Source organism: Bacillus rossius, chromosome 2 (assembly GCF_032445375.1).
Source record: "Bacillus rossius redtenbacheri isolate Brsri chromosome 2, Brsri_v3, whole genome shotgun sequence".
NCBI lineage: Eukaryota > Metazoa > Arthropoda > Insecta > Phasmatodea > Bacillidae > Bacillus > Bacillus rossius.
The window spans coordinates 78,999,956-79,024,453 of NC_086331.1; the positions used below are offsets into that span (position 1 = coordinate 78,999,956).

At 35.6% G+C, this 24,498-nt stretch overlaps 1 protein-coding gene across 4 annotated transcripts in view; it reads left to right on the forward strand.

The window, feature by feature from the left end:
- Positions 1 to 24,498, forward strand: part of LOC134529395 (mucolipin-3-like) — a 167,406-nt gene that overhangs the window by 24,283 nt on the left and 118,625 nt on the right. For all 4 annotated transcript variants that reach the window (XM_063363416.1, XM_063363418.1, XM_063363417.1 and 1 more), the window contains exons 3-5: positions 15,535 to 15,726; positions 20,934 to 21,084; positions 21,444 to 21,634. In XM_063363416.1, the coding sequence (XP_063219486.1) occupies positions 15,535 to 15,726; positions 20,934 to 21,084; positions 21,444 to 21,634 (534 nt within the window). The remainder of the gene's footprint in view (positions 1 to 15,534; positions 15,727 to 20,933; positions 21,085 to 21,443; positions 21,635 to 24,498) is intronic.

Consider the following 24,498-nt stretch of genomic DNA (forward strand, 5'->3'; position numbering starts at 1 on the left):
CAGAGAAAAATTTTGAGTGTGTTCAAAGGAGTACCATTTCAACTTTTTGGAAACTGATTCTGTGACAACGGCAGAAGTTCTAATACTCAACGCTGTAGTGTGGTCACAATCAGCAAGATCTGTCGAAAGACTTGTTAATCTTGCTTCAATATTTTCCCTGACAGTAAGGTAGCAAAGAAACTTACTCTTCAAAAAGATAAGGTGGGCTATGTGATAAGTCATGGTTTGGATCCTTATGTGGAGTATTAGTTACTGAAGTCTATACAAGCATCAAGTTTTTTGACGTGTCATTCAACAAAGTCTCTTAAAAAGAACAAATGGACCTCAGTGCTAGGTTTTGCGCTGAAGACCAAGTTGTTTCAGCTTACTTAACATCAGTGTTCTGGGGCATACCAAATTTCAGTGTTTACTGCAAGCATTTTTGGGAGCTCTCTCCTCTGTTGACATTCGAAATATTCTGCAGGTATCTGTGGAGGGCCCCAACGTAAAATGGCCATTTTTGTTAGCTTTGAAAATACATATCACAGACACTTTAGGCGAAGATTCCCCATCATTGCTATAAATTGGTAGCTGTGGGCTACATACGATCCATGGTGCTTTCAAAACTGGAATTCATGCTACACAATGGGACGTTGTTAGTTTTTTGAGGCACGGTTACTATTTGTTTAAGTATGTACCTGCAAGGAGGGCAGATTACATTAGAATATCTGGATCAGAGCTTTTTCCCAAGACATTTTGTGCAACCAGATGGTTAGAAAATACAGCAGTTGCTGAGCGTGCCATGAAAACGTTACCCCACCTAAAGAAATTTTTTAGTGAAGTTTCTATTTCATCTGTCTCTTTCAATGTAGGGAAAAGTGCTCTTGAAGATAATCTTTTAGAAGTCAAATTGACATTATTCCCCTTTTTGGCATCAGAGCTGGAATTGTTTCTGACAATGTTCCAAAGTGAAGCACCCATGGCATCTTTTCTCTATGATTCACTGGTAGACATTTTATTAGCTTTGGCAGGAAAGTTTGTGAAACCAGAGGTACTGAAAAGCTTTACCTTTAGGGAGAAATGCAATGTATCTCGATTTGATGTAGATAACCAGGAAAATCTATTTACTGCTAACAATATCAAGTTGGGTTAAGCAGTACGCCATGCCATCAAGTAAGAGAAAGTACGAGAAAAGTCTGTCCTGTTACTGAAAAATTATGTTAGGACTTGTCTAAAGGTTATGGTAAAAAAACTTCAAGACAAAGATCCCCTGAATTATAAACTTACCAAGGGAATTTCCTGCTATGTCTGTCTGTGGCTTTAAATTTGGGTGTGAGGAAACAGCGCAGCGTGTGAAGTACAGTTTAGAATGTTGTCTTCAAAACAGGTGGCTCTCAGGACAAGAAGCTGATAACATTGAGCGATCATATGAGTTGGTATGTTTCTCGCCAGATTCTGAAGCACAATTCTCGTTTTTTTCTCACATACAGTAGCTACCAAAACAAGCTTTCTAAAGTTTGTGAGGATGATGTTGGTGCTTTCCCATGGAAATGCATCATTGGAAAGAGGATTTTCAGTGAATTCTAATCTGCTGACTGAAAACTTGCAGGAAGAAACACTGATTGCACAAAGACAAGTGTACGACTTTGTTCAACGTTCTGGAGGTGTAGAGCATGCTGATATCACAAGTCCATATTACAGTATGTAAGAAATGCTAGTTGTAGGCATAAGGAAGCCCTGCAAACAAAACAAAAAGAAATGGAGGCTACAACAACATACTTGCCAACTTTTACGATTTTTTCGTAAAATTTACGAAAAACATACGTCTTTACGATTTTACGAATCTTATAAATTTTTTACGAATTTTTCCAGTTTTTGTTGACACTTCTGATATCGATTGTTGCGACCTATTTTGTTCCAAGTCGATCGATAAATCGAACGCTTGATCGTTTACGAATCGTTTTTGGTTGGTTACGCCGCCATGTTGTGTCTTTGATATCGTGTTGTCTATTGTTGATCGTCTGTTCGTAAGCGTTTCGGGTGGTTTTTATTTGGCATGGATTGATTGCGTAGCATCTGCAATGGGCGGTGGCGTAAAAAAACATTATTGGCAGTGTTTTCGTAAAGATTATTCGGAAGAATTCTCGTTCATTTTGAAGTCGGACAAAGGTCAGAAATATGCATTCTGCAGTGTGTGTAGGTGCAATATTAGTATTTCTCATGGCGGAAGAAGTGACATATTACTTCATGTTAAGTCTAATAAGCATGCAGGCAACGTTCAAAATTCCGAAAACAGCCAAAAAATCAGCACGTTCTTCACAAACAGTTCAAGCGAAGATAGCGTCACACGTGCCGAGTGTTTGTTTACGTATTTTTTGATTGAACACAACGTTCCATTAAGTGCAGCAGACCACGCGGGCCCTTTATTCCGGAAAATGTTTCCGAAATCAGAAGAAGCACAAAAGTATGCGTGTGGCCGGACCAAAACAACTGCAATTGTTGAAGAAATGGCGAAAGATTCAAGGGACGACGTCGTTAAACATCTGCAAACAGGTCCGTTCTCTTTGTCAACTGATGGTACAAACGATACAGACTCCAAATTGTACCCGATTGTTGTGACGTATTTTGATAAAAATATTGAAAACATTGTGTCTTCTGTACTTTCACTGCCAGATTTGCAGGGCGATTCTACCGGACTAAATATTGGAAATTTAATCATAAACAAATTTGAACGTTTCAATATTCTTTTAAAAAACATGATTGCTTTTTCGGCAGACAATGCGGCAGTTATGATGGGTAAGAAAAATGGTGTAGTTGCGGTTTTAAAAAATCGACAAGAAAACCTTTTTGTGATGGGTTGCCTTTGTCACCGCATTAATTTAGCTGCCGAGAAGGGTACTGACAATTTGCCACTGAATGTTGAAGAGGCTTTGACCGACATTTTTTATTACCTTGAAAAGAGTGGTAAGCGGAAAGATTGCCTTAAAAAATTCCAAAACTTGCATGGTTGTGAAACCAGAAAAATTTTAAAACATGTCTGTACGAGATGGTTATCCCTGGGAAAAAGTTTGACAAGATTAGTAGAGCAGTGGGACCCTTTGTTAAGTTTTTTCAAAGACCAAGTAAAATGTGTGAAACCATCATGTTCTGTGGGGATAAGTTCATTCACAATACCAAAACAGCCAGCTTCAGATCATTCAGTTCAGCCATTAGTTTCAAAGTCATCTAAATCCTCACAACAGGGCTTTTCCCTAAAAAGGAAACACTCAGAAAGTGAAGATAAGATAATTACCAAAAAAACTGGTACTTCACATAATGAAGGTAAAAGTACATTTCCTTCAGTTATATCAGAAAATCAAAAGTCTCTCGTAAACATTACCAGTGGCAGTTTAAGTCGTGAAGAAAAACTGTTCATGTTTTTATCATCATCTGTGAACAAAGCATTTTGCTTGTTTTTACTTAATGTAATTCCCACATTTGATAAATTTAACACCATTTTGCAGTCTTCACATCCACAGATTCATATTTTGGGAGAATTAATTTGTGATTTGTATAAAGATTTATTACTTCGATTTGTCAAACCAGTTGCATTTAAAAATTCATCTTTGTTTGATATAAAGTATCATCATGCTGATAATCAGAGGCAAGACAGTGAGTTGATAGTTGGTACAGCAACATCAGAGTTTGTTGATACATTGAATGACAAAGATAAGAAACTATTTTTCTCATCTGTCAGAAGTTATTTTGCAGCTTCTTGTGATTACATTTTAAACAAATTTCCCATTGAAGATGAACTTATTAGCAAAGCAAGAGTAGCATTGGTGGAGAATGTAGAAAATACCAGTTTTTGTGATGTCAAGTTTTTCGTAGACTTATTTCCATTTTTGCTACCAGTAGATGAGAACGAAACCAGAGAATCAGCCTTGGATTCTCTTCAAAGCCAGTTTACCAGTCTGGAACTTGAAAACATAGATTTGTTAGTCCCTAAAGATGACACTGTAGTGAAAAAATGGGTTAGTATATCACATGCAAAAAATGTTTGTGGGCAGCCTAAGTACGACAGACTTTGCAATGTAATGTTTGGTGTGTTGACAATACCACACAGCAACGCGGAGTGTGAACGTGTGTTCAGTCTGGTGAAAAAGAATAGGTCCCAGTTTAGGTCTTTGTTATCAACCAGAGTACTGGAAAATATTTCTGTAATAAAAAGCAAACATTCAGACAAGTGTTTTGAACACATGTTCAGTGAACAATTTTTAAAGAAGGCTAAGAAAGCAACAGCACTGTACTTAAAAAAGTAACAGATGTAGTTAAGACTTTTTTTTCCCAACCTTCATAACATTATCTTTATTAGTTCTTTGTATGTGTTTTATCAGTATGTTTGGGACTTGGTAGTGACATTTTTGTCGGTCTGCTTCATTGTGTTCAGGCCTTTAGTAATGACTATTTTTTCCTTCGGAAGTTCATCAAAGTCTTCGGTTTTTTGTTACACATAACTAGGACTTAGTAATAAGTAATAATCAGGGAGTCATTTTGTGAACTAGATTGTGCTGAAGTTTATTTTATAACTGACTGGTGACAATAGTACTCTGCTGCATTTCATGTAATTAATATAAGTTTTTTTACAGTTTTAGTCATAAGAATATTTTTTATGTGTGCTCTAAAAATTTTACTATAATTTGAATGTGTTTTAATATCTGAGGGTCTACATTAGTACATATATTGGTGATGTTTAACAAATATTTGAAAAAAAGGATATAACTTAATCCTTATTGTAATTAAGCCTATGGTACTGCAAAAATTGTAATCAGGTACACTTTTAATGCCAATTTTTGGATGAAATGTGTGAACATCAGTGTTTAGGCCTAAAGTGTTTGTCAGTTTGTTTAAGTGGGTTTTAGTAAATGTCTTATGGGTTTATTTTAGAAATAGGGTGTTTTTAATATTTAAAACAAATATATATGCATTTGTAGGATCATTTATTTTTTAAATGAAAAAATGCCGCGTGGAGTTTACGCTAAAATTTAATATTTTCGAGAGTTTTACTAATTCTTATTTGGAAAAGTTGGCAAGTATGCAACAAGAAGAAGGAAGAAAAAAGAAGAGTTGAAGAGGAGATCAAGGCATTGCAGTTGAAGAAGTCTCGCATGTTAGATTTGGCTCGTTCTGAAGCAAGTGCAATAGACGCTTAAGTTGAGTCACTGCGAAATTGATGGGCGCTTCCTTTTACTAATGTTTTTGCAAAACTAAGTGTTTGAAATATTTGTAGCAGCATGTTTTTTTTTTTTTTGCAATCAATTGAGTCACTTTGGCCACGTCTGGAAGAAGGTAATTTTTTTACTAATTTAAGTGAGTTGAAAAACTTTGAAACCCGTCAATGTACTGTTATGCAGTTTTTTCAGTTTCGTGTTAAAGAAAACCTGGAAAAATTCAGTTTCAGACCTGGAAAATCTGGAAAAATCAGGGAATTTCATTTACTAGATCTGGTAGACATCCTGTTAATGACTTGCGTACTCTTCATATCTATCAACCCATATAAATACAAAATTACTAAAGCCATCTACTAGCATGAGCAAACAATTATTTCCTTTAAGCGATCTAGGTAAAGGCCCAAAAATGTCAACATACACTTGTTCCCAGGGCCGTTTCAAACTATGTACAGAAAATTTCCCCACTTTGCTATTTCATAGCTGTGGTGAGTTGACATAATTCACACTCACGCACATATTTTTCCACTTCCTTTCACATATTAGACCAAAAGAATTGATCTTTATTTTTATCTTAAGTCTTGTCAATGCCACCACGAGCACCTACCACAGAGCCATGAAAATATTGTAATACCATATTGACTAAAGATTTCAGCAAATACACTTTCCTGACTTTATCCTGTTTTACATACAAAATGCCTTTTATCATTTCAAAATCTTTGTAATAGGCCCTAAGGCTCTTTTAGGCTACTACATATTTTAGCAATGTCCTCATATATCTCTTGCCAATTGTGAATACTGGTAAAACTCTCAGGGAAATACCCCAAAATGTTTATTTGTTCTACCTCCCAAGCTTCCTGATTCTCGTCCTCATCACTTTCCTCTTTTTTTACTTACTCTCCCAGATCATAAATACGAGATAACACATCTGCAATGACATTTTCACTATCCTTTACATGTTTTATTTTAAATTGAAAACGTGTCAGGCGCCTAATCCATCTCCCTATTTGCCAAGTTGCCGGGGATGGGCAGACAACCATGTAAGGCCCTGATTGTCCGTGAAAAGTTAAAATTCATCATATTCCAGGAAATTTTCGAATTTCTCTACCGCATAAATATACGCCAGTGCCTCTTTCTCATACTCACTGTATCGCTGTTCATTGAGATTCAGTGTGTGGCTGGACAATGTGACTGGCTGTAGATCCTCTTCTCTCTCATGCATCAAAACTGCCCCTAAGGCCATTCTCAAGGCATCTACTTGCACTATGAATTTCTTTTTAAAATTAGACAAAGCTAACACAGGTGGTTGCGAAATGGCATGCTTCAAGTTATTAAAAGTTCTGTTTTCTTCCTCTCCCCAGGTAAATTCCACTCCTTTTATTTTACGTTAGCATACTCTGGGATAAACCGACTAAAGTACCCGAGCATTCCTAAAAAATGCATAACTCCCTTTGCATTCTTAGGGGGCAGATAATTAACAATAGGGGCTATTCTCTGGGGGTCCATTACCATCTTACTTTCTCCAATAAAAAACCTTAGGAAACTAATCTGTCTACTGGCCCATACAACTTTGTCTAGATTTACAGTGAAGCCTGCTTCCCTCAACTATTGCAGTACCAGTCGCAGATGCTGGAGAATAAACACAAATATCTTCTAGAAAGCTCAACAAAAATTTATACTGATAATCCTGTAAAATCTGCCCTAGAATGCAAGATAAGCACTGGGCCCCAAAATTAACTCCAAATGGTACCCTTCAACATTTGTACTAACCCCAGGAAGTAACGGATCCTGTGTAGGCTTGGCTATTTTGTTCTAAAGCGCACTGATGGAAGGCCACATTTAGATCAGCAAAATAAACAGACCTGATTGCCAAAAATCTACACAATAACATTAGTTTTTACTTTTTTAACTTCCAGTTCTCCGGCATAGATCCCACGATGTTCTGCATTGATGTTTAAGCATCCCGCGATGTCTTGATGTACTGCAATCTGCGTTGTTGAGGTTAAGTATCCCACAAAGTCCCGTGCCGATTCGATGCAATCCCAAGATTGGTACCAGTGATGCCTCTCTATAACCATAACAGAAATGTAGTTTCTTGTTGTGCCTAAAACCTTACAATGTTCAAATTAAATGTTCAAATGGAATGTTCCGCACACACATACATACAGTTCACTGATGATTACTTTGGCTAATTCAAAATAGTTTAAAATTCATAATGAACAGTTCTCAGGGCGACATACAATCTTCGTGCCTCGTGATTGGGAAACTATATTGTTACAATACGAGTAAGTTATATGATTTTGCCAGAAATTTCACTCCACGATTCAGAAGATTTTGGTTCTCAGGGCATGTAAAATACAAACCGCACCACGTTGAACAGCCATATTGTTACATTTTAGGTTGGCCCGGCAAAACAACCCATAAAAATAACAATACACGTTAAAACTTACTGTTGTCGGTAGTTACTTAAAGATTGTTTTTAAGTTACGTCTTTTAACCAAAATGAGTTAATTGGTAAAAGTTTTTATTTTGAAAAATAAAATTGTTTTCAAACTTCCTTTGTTTATTACCTCCAAAAAAAAAAACACTACTTGAACTTACACACAGTACCAACATCAGTTCAGTCCTCTTATCAAAGTCCAAAAAACTTTTCATACTGGTTGGATTACTTTCTGAAAAAAAGAAAAAAAATTATAATACTAACACTGTTCCAGTCGTACTTCACAACTTTCTATCACTCAATATTAAAAAATATTAAGTCCCTGGGTTAAGTTCACTTAACTAGGTACGTCCTTCCGCGGAAATTTTTCCCGGTTGGGTGATGACCGTCACCCTGGGCCAATACCAATGCTTGGGGTCAAATTTCTAATTAATTAATGTCCAAAAAAATAATAACAAATTGAAACTTGGCCTGACCTTGACCAGCAAGCGTTAAATTGTCACGTAGTACATTCTCTTTATGAGTTCATGAGTTGCCGACGACGCAACCACACGCAGCGACCATCGAGCAACCATTGCCGTGCACCACGCAGTTACCTTCCTTTACAAAGTTAGAAACAAAGCAACCCCGTGGGCCAACTGACCAATCACAACACACTATTCAGTACCTGACCATAAAGGGAAATTTTGCTTGCAAATTTTACAAAAGATCAGTACTAGTTCAGGTATCAAGGTTTAAAAAGAACAATTTCTTACGACTTTGTGTTGACCTTACGCACCTGAGGGAGTATCAGAAACTTATATTAAATCTTAGTAGTTTTCAACTTAATAAATTCTCAGGACCATAACTTTTACAGTACATCTCCTCTGTTAGAGCTACACCAGTCAGTTGTATTTTTAATAAATATAGTGAACTTCATTACAGTACCTCAAAAGCTGATTATATGAGCTTCTTGGGCCTCGACTGACTAAGTGAAAAATTAGACTTATTTCATCTTAACTCTTCCTTTCTTCTCCCCTTCTCGAAGCCTCGAGCCCCGAAGACTCCCCTCGTTGAGAGAGCCAAACATGATTCTCGTGAACTTCGACTCATTTCCATCAGCTAGAGGCATAACCTCTGCCGTAGTGAGCCTCTAACTCTAACTCACTCCTGCTTAAATCGCTACACACCGCCTACCAGAACAATCCATGGTTATTGAAAGAAAATTTACAAACAACTAACCAGGACAGCTGAGCAGGCTCCCCCCTCCACCTGAGGGTGCTGCCACATCGCACGGCCTGCTGTGCTAGTACGACCCAATAACCGCGGCCAAAGACTGCGCAAGCGTGCGGCCAAACAAAGAAACTACAAAAGAATTTGTGCAATCTGCATGCCTGCAGCACACCACGTCAGCGCTGTTCCCCAATTACCCGGTTATGCCATCTGCACGGTGAGTGGACAGAGCAGCCAGCCCAGAGTTCCATCAGTAAAATCCTAAAATTTGATTTCAAAATACCCTGGAAAATTTTGACATGCGACAATATTGAGGAAACATTTGGTCATGGATTTTCTGAATTAACTTTCACGTCGGCCATTGGATTGTGCAAACACAAATTCTTTCCCAGACATTGAGTCCTGTAATGCTCGGCTCACTTACAGCGAGAACTCTTTTTCTGGGACAGATCGAAAGCAGGAAGTGAACAGTTCAAGACAGCGTGTACGAAATTTTAGCAATTGGTGCACCTAAAGTGCGCAATAGGCGAAGTGGGCACATTTGCCTACTCAAGAAGACATGCGCTCCCATTCTGAATATAATGTAGGATATTTTCTATTATTATTTCTATGTATCAAGATTGCAAGATGTGAGATTCATAAAATATTTGTATTAATTCTGTGATCTAGATTACTGTATATTTTCAATTATGTAATTCATCATAATAATTTGTTGAGAACAAATAATATTAAAAGGAAATGTTAACACACAGTTCACTTATTTACACAAAATATCCATCACCAAATAGTTAAGTGTCCAATTTGTTAGAGCTTCTGAATAAGTATGTCACAATGACATATGATTAGCCAAATTACTATTATCATTTCACAAAAGAATCATATGTTCAAAGCAAATGTATTATAATTTTAAACAATCAAATATTGTGTCAAGTTAATTAAAACTGAAAATTACTTTAAATTAATGTTAAAACTAACTTACTTCAAATAACATATACTAGTTCAGTGTAAGCAATTGATATAGACTAGTGATGGGATTTTCGATACTTTGATACCTCAATACCTTCGATACTTGACGGTATCGCAAAGTATCGAGTATTGAAACTGTAAGTTCGATACATTTTTTCGATACCGGAATGCTTGTTCATTTGTATTGAATTAAGTTTTGAGTCGCCATCGTACCAAATACAACTACAGTAGAACCTCGATGATACGTTCCCGTTTCATACATTTTCCCGTGTCATACGCAGATTAATTTTGGTCCCGCCGAAAGTGCTATATTTACAATGGTTTAATTTCCCGGAACATACACTTATAAAATCATTAATTTCCCGTTTCATACATTTTTACGAAGCGGAAAAGTCCTAAAATTCACAAATTTTTTTGTTATATTCCTCCTGATAAACTACGTTTTAATGCTTTTATTTTAAAAACGTTCATTGTTTACCTTTGCAAACGTAAGAAAATAACTTTATCGCACCATAGATATTGATAGTATCAGGAATGTGCACTTCGCTAGTAGCATCTATGGCCAGCACCAAGCGAGACTAGTGGCACAAACTAGCAATGATTATGAAAATGGTGCACGCGCTTTACCAAGGAATGGATCTCATATTTTGTGCATTCATTAATCTTTGAACTGAATATACCCGTTTGTTATTGTTTTCTTACGATCGGATTGTTTTGTATTTTACGTTTTTCAAGTTAAAATTTTATTCAAAAAATTTCTGTTGCATAAAGTTGTTTGTAATAGGAAACAAACAAGCAAAAATTTCTGATTTTCTTTTTACAATAGCCTATTTTTTTAAATTTCTAATTTAGGCTTGGTGACTTTCCCCCCCCCCCCCCCCCCCCCTCCCCCTCCAAGAAAGGAATTTTGTAAGGCCATTGTTTCTCATGTCAGCTTTACTTGATTATGGACTGTATTTTACATTTCTGGTGGTTTTATTATATGTATATATAATGATGAATTCATATATTTCATTAGTATAATGCAATTATTTACACATTATGTATTTAAGTTTAATCTGACATTGTGCTGATATGCTAGATTGAAAATTTTTTTTATTATTGCCATTCCCTTTTCATACACTTTCCCGCATCATACACCATTTTTGTGCCCTCCGTTGAAAAGTGTATGACAGGGGTTCTACTGTACTAGAACAGCTTATTAGCCGTAATTATGATAACCAATAGGCTTACATGAGAGTAAATTATAATTATATAAGTCGTTACTGCAACTTGCCAATAGTAAACAAACGTTAAAGTAAGGTTAAGTTGTTTTTGTTTCGTGTTCAAGAAGTTACGTTTTTCGTACGTAACACTTCTGACATTGAATTCACAGGAAATTTGGAAAAAAAGATTGTAGAAATATCTTAAAATTCACATTAATTGACTCCACTCGCAATCCGTCGCAATAGTAACAATAACACGCCTAGTAATAACAGTCAACATCATAGAGTAAGTACGTGTCTCTTCTCTCGTGTATGGTAAGTACCAGAGATTTGTATCGATATTATGAATGTTTTCAATTGCCGCAGTCGTATAGTGACGTAAATTGGCGCCACTAGCGCTAACTATCATTGTTTGCGGCAATTTTATTTAAGAGAGTGCTATCTTTATTGACATTTGTTTGCGGTAAAAAAAAAGTGTACTGGAAAATAAAGGGCTAACTCTCTTGAAGATAGTTTGTATTTCGCTTCTATTTTTTATATTGACTTTTATACTCAAGTCTTTAAAGTTGTTTGCAGTTTAGATTTTTGTAATAAAGAGGGAATTTATATAGTTTAAAACTAATTTATGTTATTTGTAATAATTGTTACTTAATGGGAAAATATTTTTCCCTGGAGTATCGAAAGTATCAAACTGAAAAAACAATACAGAATCGAGTATCGAAAGTGTGTTATCGTCCCACCTCTAATATAGACTCAACTTCTCAGTTATACCACTGGTTATGTTGAAAGAAATACAAAACTCAAATTGATTGCAGAAACAATGAAAGATTAAAGCTAAAATTATAATAAAGCTGAACTGCAGACTATACCTGATATTCAGTTGACACTATTACATAGCATTTGTACGTACCATTTATTCCCCGATGGGAATTTACAAATGGTCAAGTCCACTGTTTCCTTAGATCAAGCTGATTGGCTCACGATACTGCTGCAGTTGTTTTGGCAATGTACCAATTCAGAGATGTGACTTTCTTGTAGAACTGGACTGTGATAGTTGAACTCAAACAGTCTTCCTCTCCGACTAGTAGATTGAAATCATTCATACTGGATACATACTGTGTAGTAGATTGGCAGAAATATCACTGTGGTAGACGATGCACAATTCAACTTGATAGAATCATAATAGTCCAGAAAGTTAAGAAAGTCAGAATTTTATTGAATATAGTTCTTTTTTACAATTCCAAAACTTTAACAAAATTTGTGGAATTCATCAATACGTCATATCTTAAAATGTTTTATTGTAGTAGCATATTTATTCAATCCAACAGAGAAAAGGTTGAATTTCTTCCCAAATTTAAAAAAAATTTAGTATAATGTTTGCAAGATGTAATCCAAATTGACTATTATCATTTTAGTAATCTTCTATAACATGTTGTCCAATATAAATGTTTCAATAGTTAGACTCAACTAAAACAGAACTGTCATTCGCTGTGGCTGGACATCAACTGAACTTCCCCAACAGTTGTGCTTGGATACCTCATTCCTCCTAAGAATTGATTAGCCGATCAGAGTTCATGTTACAAATTTATAATACTTCTAAAAACATATTAAAACTTTTTGCACATGTCATTTTGCATGTGGAAAAATATGGTATAACATACTCTGCATTAAAATAACCATTTGTAAGAAATATTAGACCGTTGTTATTAAATGATTATTTAAAAATATTAAAATATGAAATTTAGAAAATCACAAACTTTACTTACTATTATTGGCTGTCAGTAAAAACTTTAAATTCAAAGATACATAGCTAGTCAGTCAAATTAAATTTATTTTAAAAAATCTTAGAGATAACAATCTAAATTTCAAGAAATAATTCTAAATAGATATTAAAATATAAATGAGCAATTACTATCCTATAGTCACATAACTTGGGGAAGAATATTCCTCACAGTTAGTAACAAGAAAAGGCTCCAACACCACCATAATGTAACCAGTTGCTGTTTAACGTATCAGTAATGTGGACTAGGTGACAGGTGCTGGGCTTGTATGATAATGCATTATGCAGGTTTGGGCTAGTTGTGCGCCACAATATCACCAGAGAAAGATGCTTCTATCTTGATGCTGCAAGCAGAAGTGAGATTTGCGAGAGATGATGATGGCAGGTCGTTTGCCTCAAGCACCTGTGATAAATCAGCAGCATCTGCAGTAATGGGCAACTGGAAAAAATGCCCTAAAACTGCACATGTGGCTAGCAACAAGTAAAACAGGGAAAACCTGGAAAAGTCAAGGAATTTTCAGAAACATGAAACAATCAGGGGAATACTTAGGTAGACAGGGAATTTTTTATGAGTATTTAATGACAATTTTTGATTTCGAGTTTAATGAAAAATTAAAATTATAAGACCGATTTATTTGATTTTTATTGTTTGAATATACACATCCTTTCTTCCCCCTTTCCATCCTGTACCTAAGTGTTACAAATTTTTTTCTCCCATTCCTTTTTGCTTCATAATTACATATATCAACACTTAGACCATGCTCATTTTATTCAGTGTTATCGACGGTAGTTTGATAATATAATTTATAATTTCCTGCTGCAATAGTGAAGTGTTGTATGCCTACAAGTTGTGGTTTTCAACTTGAATTTTTGTTAGTTATTGGCAACTGAATTATATCAGTGGTTAGGAACTTCTTTTCAAACCTGGAAAAGTCAGGGTGAAGTCAGGGAATTTTTCATCACAGGTTTGCTAACCACTTGCTGCAGATGTAACTAAACATGCATGCGGACACAGATTGATGTGCCAAATATATTATCTCCTGAGATAAGGTGGTTGATGTGACTGTATGGTCTATAATGACCATGCACACAATAAGTCCTTGTGTTCATTGATGCGATAGTGCTGTTGGCTTCATGCACATAGTCCAGTCAGTCCTTCCGTGACCCACTAATCCCATATCTGCTTCCTGTGCTTGCATTTCTTCCAATACAAGAACCACTTTCACTGTAGAATAACCCACAATTGTGATAGGCCCACCACAATAATTCTCTCACTGTCATATTTTGAAAACTGTTAGTATTGATTGTTCTTTGATGCTGCATGCTCACTTTATTTGTGCACAGGAATGGCAGGGAAACCTAATACCACTACTTCTCAGCAACTGCCACTAGGTACCACCATATACCACCATATACCACCATATACCACCATATACCACCCATCATATTCGCCAGTGTTGCATGTGCTGATCCAATCTGTCGTGACTATTACTAACACAATCCTAATCTGCTCAATGCATTGCCTCATGTGTGTCCTTCCCTTCTTGGTTTTGCAAGTACTTTAAAACTCTGCAGAAATTGAACATGATTTTAGAATATAAACAAAATAAAACTAGATCCTAAAGCTTCAGGCTTTTTCAGGCTTTAGACTTTTTCCGGCCTCAGGCTTTTTTTACTTATATCTAACCTAACACCAGACATTGACCATGCTCTTCCCTTAAGTCAGATGACCTGTGTTTATCTGGTTTATCAACCACTGCATGTTACTACATGTGCATGAGTTGCCTTTTTTAAACACGTTGCTGGCAGCTTGCATGGCTAATGTGTGTAGAAGTAGTGTGTCTTTGTTTCATGTTCGTTTCTTTTTTATTTACAGTAATAGTGACAAATAATAAAATGACTTTGAGACATCATCACCTTAATTAATTTATTCATTTAGTGTATATATATTTATATAGCTATATATTTATTATATATTATTTATTTTTATAACGGTTTTTATGTGTATTTTTAAATTTACCATTTTTTTAATTTTTAACTTTGTTTTATATTGTTGTGTAAGCAATATCTTGTTTGACTGGCATATACATAGCACTAGCATGCTTGCTGATGCCAATTGTTATTTGCCACCAGAAGATGTGTTGTCTGCACTCGTGAACTTCCTGACCACATGGCTTGGCCAGGCTGTCCATTTAGCTGGGTACATTCAATCCAGTATAACTGCCTGAGTTTTTCTGACATAAAAATGTCTAAAGCATTTTTAATATATGTTAACTCATTCATTAAGTTGCGAGAGAGTAACGCAGTGTGTCAAGGCTTGTGGGATGCATGGAGAGTAGTTGCAGGGCAGTATTTATTAATAATAATATCCATGGTACGTATAATGGAGAGGTTAGTCACATAGGGTTTTAAGATTTATCAGACACTTTCATCAGCCATGTTGTTGATGTCCTATCTTGGGACGCAGTCGTTGCCACCAAGTCTTTATGCCTGAAACATACATAGAGTGTCGCCTAACACATTCATCAATACGTATTTGAGTATTTATATGTTAAGAAATTTTTTTTGTCCACCACAGTATTGGTCGAAATTAATGAACTAACGTGAAATGCACTTTATCAATCATTCTCTTATTCCTGCTAGCTTTTCCATTTAAATTGTTACTGGGTTCTTATATTTTTAATCTAAAAATTATGTTGGATTGTAATTTATTATGTCTCATGTAGATGTTCTCTTTTGTTTCAGTTATGTTTGTTTGCACACAGCAGATATAATCATGTAAATTACACGTGGGACAATAGGATTGCATTTTCTCACTTGTTTTTAAAAGGCTGGGATGCGACAAGAGAAGTGAATGCTTATCCACCGGCTGTTGGAGCATTGGCTTTGTACAAACAGGATGAATTTTTTGCTACAATAGATTATGCAGTTGCTGGGGTAAGTTCCATTGTATGTCCTCTGATTTGTGGTTAATGGTTCTAATTCCTTCATCTAGGATAATTCTAAAAAATGTATTTTATATAGTGAAATATCATTTAAATGAATACCTTTGTAATTAAACCACACATCATTTTCTGTTAGCTCTTAAGTTTTCAATTTATTGTGTGTTAAAATGTAAAATTTTTGGAGACTGCCACTAACATTAAAAACAACGTACTTACTATTGCAGGGAGTAGGATGTTATCGCATATGTTAACTAAGACATTGTTTTTGTTTTAGTGTGGCCATGGAGTGTTTAGTTGTATTGCTCATAGGTGTAAAAAAATTTCTCGAAACTTAAATTAAAAGCATGCTATTGTATTTATTCTTTTTGTAAATACTCATTGTGTTGTGAATTATATCCTTAATAGTAAAACCTACACTGGCTATTTTATGACAGGAAAACAAACAACTATTTGTATATTTTAAATGGGATTGTGTATGTGCTGAAAATGTTTACATGTAATTTGTTATTATTTTAGGTATTGGAAATAATTTATTGTGATTTAGCTGTCATTCTTACTGCTTGGAAGGTTTTTCTACTAGGTACATAATACTTTTATTTGTAATTTTTGTTAATTTTAAAGTAAAATAAATGATAACATCAAGACATCATTAAAACTACAATGAATATGTAGTTGGTCTACAACAGAAGCTTAAATTCAAAAAACAATTCATAAAACTAGTACAATTTGTGCTGCTTTATGCATTCAAATATATAATATATTGGTGTTTGTGCTTCTATCAAGTCACTTAACTACCTAAGCTCACTTTTCGCCTAGCTTATATATCTGTTTCTAGGCTCCTTTTCATTGATTGAAACTAATATGGCTTTGCTCTGGTTGAATTAGTTTATTTAAAATCATTTATTTTACATTGAATGAGTGGTCTAGGTTTACATGTAATTTACTTCACATGTGCGATTAAAGTGGAGTGTAGAAATATATTGCACAAATTTTAAATATTGTTTGCTTGAGTTAAAATATTTGTCAGTTCAAACTATTGTGTTGTGGTAGTTTCCTTTCAAGAAATAATATGTTGTACACATACATAGGGAGTATTTTTAGAAAAACCTACTTGATCTGAAAGGATAATAAAAAAGGAAATGCTAGTTTTTCACCGTGACAAAACAAAATTTATATTTGTACTCAGACTGAACCTAGGTGTCTGTATAGTTGTGAAACCTCACTTTACATAAAAATATCTTAACCAAACAAAAAGCCTCCACCAGATAGTTTTGTCACAAACTACCAAAGTCTACGAATGTTCAGACCAATAGATTAACTCATTTACCAAAAGGTTCATGAAAGAGAGGGGAAGCTGTTGGTTTTTGCTGGAGAGTAGTTGGAACTGCCCTAATGACCCATAGCCGAAGCTTACAGGCAAGGCTGACGGTTATATACGTTTTAGCATCTCAACATGGCGATGTCAAGCCTTTACACTTACAATTAAATAGAAATAAATAGGCCGAAATTCCCAACAACACATACTAACATTTATTTGGCCACGCCATAACCACAACACCAAGACCCCATTTCAAACGGCAACAAACCTAACTAGGTTTCAAAATGAACAGCAATAACTTGTTATAAAATGTTTCCTCATAGTGGATACTGTATAACTTAAAACAACTGAACTTAACATCAGTTAAAACAAATTTCAAAGATTGACATCAACAAAGCAAAAGAAAATTCCCTTAACTGAAACCTTGTACAACCTAGGAACTCTATAATGTTCAAACGACTAGATAACTCATATGAGTTACGAACAAATGCAAATCAAACTAACAGAACCTTTAACCATGCTGAAACAGGAAAAAAAACCTAAAACAGAACCTAAGTTCGCACCAAGCTCAAAACTCTGGTGCAACACAGCTTTAAAAATCGACATGTGACTTTAAACTTGAAAATTAATTTTTCTTCATGGTTGACAAAAAAACTAAAAAAATACGTAAAGTAATTAAAAGAGTTCTTCTGTAACAAAAATTACATAATTAAAGCTATTGAGTTATTCAAATAGCTTACCTTACACACATGAGATGCCTGCCATGAATAAACCATCATTAATTTCTACTTAATACATATCTGTAGAGTTAAGCTAGTCTGAGTTAAAATATATCTCTACTCATCGCATTCTGACCATCGACTCTGCTGCCTCCTTTGGGCTGATCACCATTTCTTCTCACAAAAATGATTAAACCACTTAAAATATTTCTAACACCTCCATTGTCTTGCCATGGTTCCCCTCTTGCCAAACACAAAAACCCACGCCACTCTGAACTCCACAAACCTGCGCCCTGATTGTCCTGATCGCTTCCACGTGCTACCAAACCAACCAATCCTGTTCTAGCTTTCTCCCTCCCACCATGCAACCTTTGTGCCCATCGCCCCCCTCCTCCCACATTCCCTATTCCAGCAAGGGCATTGCTTCCTGCTTCCGCTGCATTTAAGGAGTTCCATGCCTGAAAAACTGCCCCTCGCAGCCACTGCCAAGAGACCACGTGCTCCTAGCTTGCGTAATATTAAGGCTTGCAAAAAACTTGCCTAGCCAAGTATGGAGTGGGGATATACCACTCAAGTCAAGATAAGGTTTAAGCAAATAATGTTCTAAAAAAGATTGAACTCTATGTGAAACTGGTTGGAAATTTCATTCTTAAGAATGAGCACCAAGATATTTAAGTGTCTCGAAGGTCTTAATAACTTGGCTACCACAAAGCCACAGCCATTAATGTTATAAGAAAAAAGATTAAAATTAATATTTAAAAAGAGATTATTAAAAATATTTTCAATCCCTTATCAACTTTAAATATGATAAAAAAGGCTAGTACAGAATTTATGAAGGTGCATAAATTTACAAATTATGACTATTAAAAAAAATTGCATTTATTCAGTGAAGCTAAGAGGCCACCAGACTAGTGGTTGTGTTGACGGGTTATCATAACTTGCCTGATGTACCCCAGAAAGTCCTCACTCGTCCCAGGGTTAAAGTCAGGATAGTTGCGTGACTCGTTCCCTCATACCAAGTAGAGGGGTCTTCACCCGCTTGTTGCTTGCCAGCTATCTCGCCCCAGTACCACGGACTGCATTGAAGTTCTGCCTTCGTCTTTTTTCTGTATTGGCCCCTGTGACGGCAGTGCCACTGTGTTATCGTAGATGTAAGTGATCCTGTATTCAACTCAACTCAAATTAACTTCAGTTTTGGACACAACTTCAGCACATCACATGTCATCTGACGTGCCCAACATATCCTCTGCACACCAACTCCTATATTGTCACGTATTCTGCGTATGTTTCCACTGAGCTTAGGAACTGTTCATACATAACTTATATCACATTACGTACGTTCATTTGGAACTTTCACCAAAATCCAATCAAATGAATACTCATTATGGGCAAGTAGGAGCTGCTTCACCACACAGGTAAAGCCTACTTCTTGTATTACGTAAGCTTAAGACTCCTTACATCAGTTGTATTCATAGCCCAAAGACTAGACAGGTGCCTTCCCTAAAGTAAAGTCCTTATGAGTAGGTTAACTCATAACTGAAATTGCCAACTGGAGCTCAACAACATCACCACCGCCCGCGTCTTTCAAATTATGCCAAGTCAATACAGCAGTATGTTTCAGCTATGTAAATTACATTGCTACAGTGCAGACACTCCAAAAGAGTATGTCCCAATTTGCACTTGTAAATTTTTCAATTACCCACTCTGATTGTTCGGAAATATTTAATCACCTTTACTGTGATTTTGTAAAATAATTCTATTACCAAACTTAAGTTAAGTAGCAACGTCATACCAGGTTTTCAAAGTTCGTGGCGGCAGTTCATGGAGTGTAATGGTGTGGGCCGGCAGCAGGCTGGAGCTTTGGTGTGGCTCGTTGTTCCTCAGTGGTCATCGGTGAGCCTCTGCTTTCAGAAAGTGTGGGCAGGGGGTATTTGTACCCAGCATACACTGCCATGAACTGGGCTGAGAACATTCTTCCATTGCCGACCAGCTGCTCGCCACAGTCTGGCTTCCGATCATGTAATACTTTTTTTTAAGGAAAACTTTTATTGCTGTATCGCTTGTTTCCCTACACAGCATACTTCAAGCTTGGCTTGCTTGTCGAACCCACAATTCTGACCATTTACAAAGCTATATTATTATAGTACACTTTGGGGAGCTTTGCACAATGCACAACAATTCCAAAATGAAAATTTTGCGTACGCTCCTACTTGCAGGATATTTTATTGTCCACGTAGGCTTGAGCAGTGGCCCACCACATCAACAGGATGACATTAAAGCTTCCTCAATCAAGACTCTTAAGAGCTCTATGTTATAGCTACTATATATGTTAAGAGTTATATTTGGTATATAGACCTAAGCACAATACACCATAATGCATCCTAGCATATCTGAACACTTAAGTTTTATTTCAGTAAATTAGACAAATATGAAACTACGTATGATACGTGATTATTTGGAATAGTTGTAAGCTAAACTATTTAAAGTTTGTGCAGTTGTTGACACATAAGTTTCAGGTTGATTCCAAATGGTTGTTTTATTTGGATCACACTATACAACCTTTTTTTAGTATATACATTCTCTTCTCCACCTTGTCTCTGATACCTTTTTGACAGATCTCTATAATCTATGGCTTGGCTTGGCTCGGCTTGGCTTGGCTTGGCTAATAAAATAGTGTCAACCTCGGGTATAGAAGAGCAAAAAATGTTTTTTCTGGGAATATTTTTGTATAAGTGCTCATGCATTTCTCAAACTTCTAAATATTATTCTTTTTCCCTTCCTTTAATTGATTCATCAGAGACACTGCATTTACTAGATAAGAGTGCTTTAGCCTCACCTTCTTCAACCTACAGATATTTTTTCGGTTACAATTTCCATTTCTTCCAATGAACAAAGAGAAGCAATGGAAACTAATTACAACTAAACAATGCCACCTATGAAGAGAAAGAATAACCCTGCACTATTACTACCAAAGCCTAAAAATGTCCACTTATCATGCATGCATATTTTGCTGTTGAGCCATACAATCTTACCCACTGTATATCAGAATGTGCACTATTTGAAACTATGTTGTTTCAGATTTTGATGTATTTGTTGTATTTTTGGTAAATATCAGCTTTTGAAATTTTTTCATGTGAATAATAATATATGATTTGTTTGCAGTACTCAAATCTTGATAATGCAGTGGGTCCATATTCATATACTGAAGATGATAATTCTATGGCTGCACCTGTACTATGTCTCCGTCATTATAAAGAAGGCATAATATATGGATTTAATGAAAGTTACATTTTTAATAGTAAAATAGTTGAAGGTAAATGCTAATAAATGTTTACTTTGCGTACAGCATTTTGTCCATGAATATATTTTAGTGATTACATTTTTGATAGCTTGTGTTTAGCTTGTTAACTTATTTTGTTGTTCATAATGTTTTTAAATTGTTTTATTTTCTTAGATTGTTGCTAATCACGAAAAGACAATTACTCAAAATTAGAATGTTGTCTTTTTAAAGCTTTTGTTATGATATTCTGATTTTGTTAAATTAATTATTTATATTTATAATTTAATTAGAGTTTTGTGAATTATTATCTTTGAAATATTAGTCTATAATATATTTTATGATTAGTTGGATTATTGTGTGTGTTTTAAAATAAGTGAACTTTTTTCTTTCAGATTGCATAAATATTACTATAAGCAAAACCAGAATTGAAAAGTTTTCAAGCAAAAGATTTTTGCGCGCACATGGAATTACCATAAATTTCTCAGCATTGGTGTTTGCAACACTGTTGTTTTCTGTGAAAACTGTCAGCTTTAAAGCTGCTGGTCCAATAACACCACCAGATTGCTACAAATTTGATATAGAGGTAAACATTTTTCAAGTATGTTCTGTTAACAATTGGGAATTGTCAGGGATATCAAGCTTCAATAGATAATTAAAAAGTTAGAATTTGATGACATTTTATAAAATGAAAACTTTGTTCCCATGTACAGAACTAAATTTTTTTATATATTAAATAGTGCTTGTTTGTTTTCATTGCCCTAAAAAAATAAAGAGTGTGTAGAAACTTGATATTTTTATACCATGCAGTGTTTTTTCAGACTTAAAACAATATGGTGGCCAGGCAACAAATAAAAAGTTAAACAAACTGTTTTCATAGCAATGTTTTGGTAATATAAAGTATACTCCCAATTATTTGCGCTATTTAAGGGAAGTGATATTGTGAATAGTCCAAAATCGCAAATGATCTGTTAGTTAATGTACTTGGGATACATTGGCTTACCAAAACATTTAAACTCACACTGTTTTAATGTTTGTCTTAGACCTTTAGTAGTTTATAATGAAAACATTAGATAGTTTATCAAACAAAGGTGACGTCGAACGGGGCTACGCCCCTTAGAGCCCGATATGTTACCACCCTCCTACCCCTCTTTCATCCGTCCCGTACATTCAAATCTCCCGCGGCCGACGTATGTCTGTGTGCATGTTTGTACGCCCGGCAAGAGGCAGAGTCGAGCCAGTGCCTCGTTCCCTCCTAATTTAAATTTAATTATCATTATTGTATTTCTTTAATTATCCCTATTGTTGTGTATGTAAGTTTCAGCAGGGCATAATACTTTATTTTGTTTGTTTTCCTTTCGGAAGAAATATTAAAGGGCCGTTACAGACTCAGACTTGCCGAAGGCTGTCCAGTTACTGTAACTTTATTTAATTCTTTCTTGTTTAACTTAATTGTTATGTGGTTGCGGTTCATGAACGGCAAGGGTAAAATGTAAAAGGGTTTTTGGTGACTTAATTGGTTTTATTAAATATGCCACGGCGCGATACAGTTCGGAATAACAGTACTATCCATCTTGACGCGCAACACCTTTGTCCTTCCACCCCGGCGGCCATTGCTCGCCCCAGTCGCTTCGCATCACCACCCAAGGTAGGACGCGCTCTGCACTCCGAGGACTTCAACTTCACTATACTGAAACAGTAATTCTGTTCTGTGTAATTCTTCTTAATCATTTTCGCTATCCTCGAAGCCTACCTCGGGGATCAGCTGTTTCATTAATTACCTTGTAATCCTTAAGGAGTTCAGAAATCACCACGAACATAACGTCTGACCACGTGGTGGCTGAACAGCCCGTAAACCGATCACACCGCAAGGCTTTTAGACAGTTTCAACGTATTTTAAGTTCTTTATGTAACGCGCTCAAGCGGGAATTGTACCATGTAGTCTGCAATAATCACAGCGTTAACGAACTTGTCTCTTTTCGTTTGATCATGTGTGCACTCCAGGTTGGCGTGTGGGACACCATAAGAGCCCACGGCGTTAATACATATCATACTTGTCGCTGAGAGTGGGCCCAGGTCAATTATTCTGTAGGCAGTGCACGGGGGTCGAGTCATGTCCCCACATAGGCGACGTCACGCCCAGAGTTAAGAGTCTCATCGGGGTCTGTGCCATCCTAGACACGGTGGTGCCCTTCTTATTTAACATCTCTCTAATGCTCGACAACCCCCGGCGACATCAAAGGAAAGCATAAACACAGAATTGTGACAAATATTTAATGAGCGGCCACCACAAAGACAATGTTCTGTGGTTTGTTCTAAGAAAGTTAATGATTTTAATGTTATAGTTGTAATTTATTTAGTTTTTTTTATCTGTTCCAATGATACAACATCTTTTTATTGCAAAAAGCAAGCATAAGCACAGAGTGACGATTAAGGTTTAATGAAATTCATGGGCAAGGTCCACGTTCAGTAATGTTTAACAGGATCATTAATTTAATTCATATGAATTTTTTTGTGATTCAGTAGTTATCTTCCGAATAAAATGGTCCTAACTTTTAGCAACCTGCCTGTGCAAAGTCCATTTTTATTGACTCTTTGCAAGGAAATATGAAATTTTACTCTAAAGAACAAGTGACTCTTAGTGACATTACTTCATAAGGAAATATTTACTGTTTCGTTACAAGGAGGTTTCTTTTTAGTAATACATAAGTTTTAGCAATTGTATTGAAGTTCATTTTTTGTGGTTTCATACAGTAAAGTTGACGAATTAATTTTAGTATATTAACATTTTGGAAAAAATCATACCATAAAACAACAAAAATGTTACCTTAAGTGTAAAAATTATGGTGAGGTGGTCCGGACTAACTTAGTGTATTTGGTGATACATTTTTTGTCTCTCTTGCTTGATTGTCTGCAATTCTGCTAGGCTTGCATGTGGTAATGGAGGGATAAGTGGATAAGACTACCAGCAGTATGGTCATCTCTACTAGCAGGGTAGGAAGTACCAATTGTAGAACAAATTGTGCTGCAATGTTGCATGGGGACCTGCTTCTAGCTGGCTGGCAACTCTCGTAGTGTTACTGGAGTGGTTATAAACCACAGTGACTGCAGTTTTTAATAGAATTTTTTTAAAATGCATTTTATTTTTTACACTGAGGCATATAAATTAAAATTAGAAAACAATACAACACCTATATTTAATTAAGGATGGTTAGCAGAAGAATCTTCATTGACAATTTTTTTCCAGTTGTAATAAGAATTTTTAGGAATAAAATAAGCTTATTTGACGGTCCTAAAAATGCCACGCATAGGATAATCTGTCAATGGATAATTGAGAATTGACTGTAATTGGTAAAAATGTGTTCCTAAATTTGAAAATTCAATCCCTGACTTTGTTATAATGTTAATGCAAAGATGGGTAGTTAGGTAAATGAAGAAAGCAGACACATC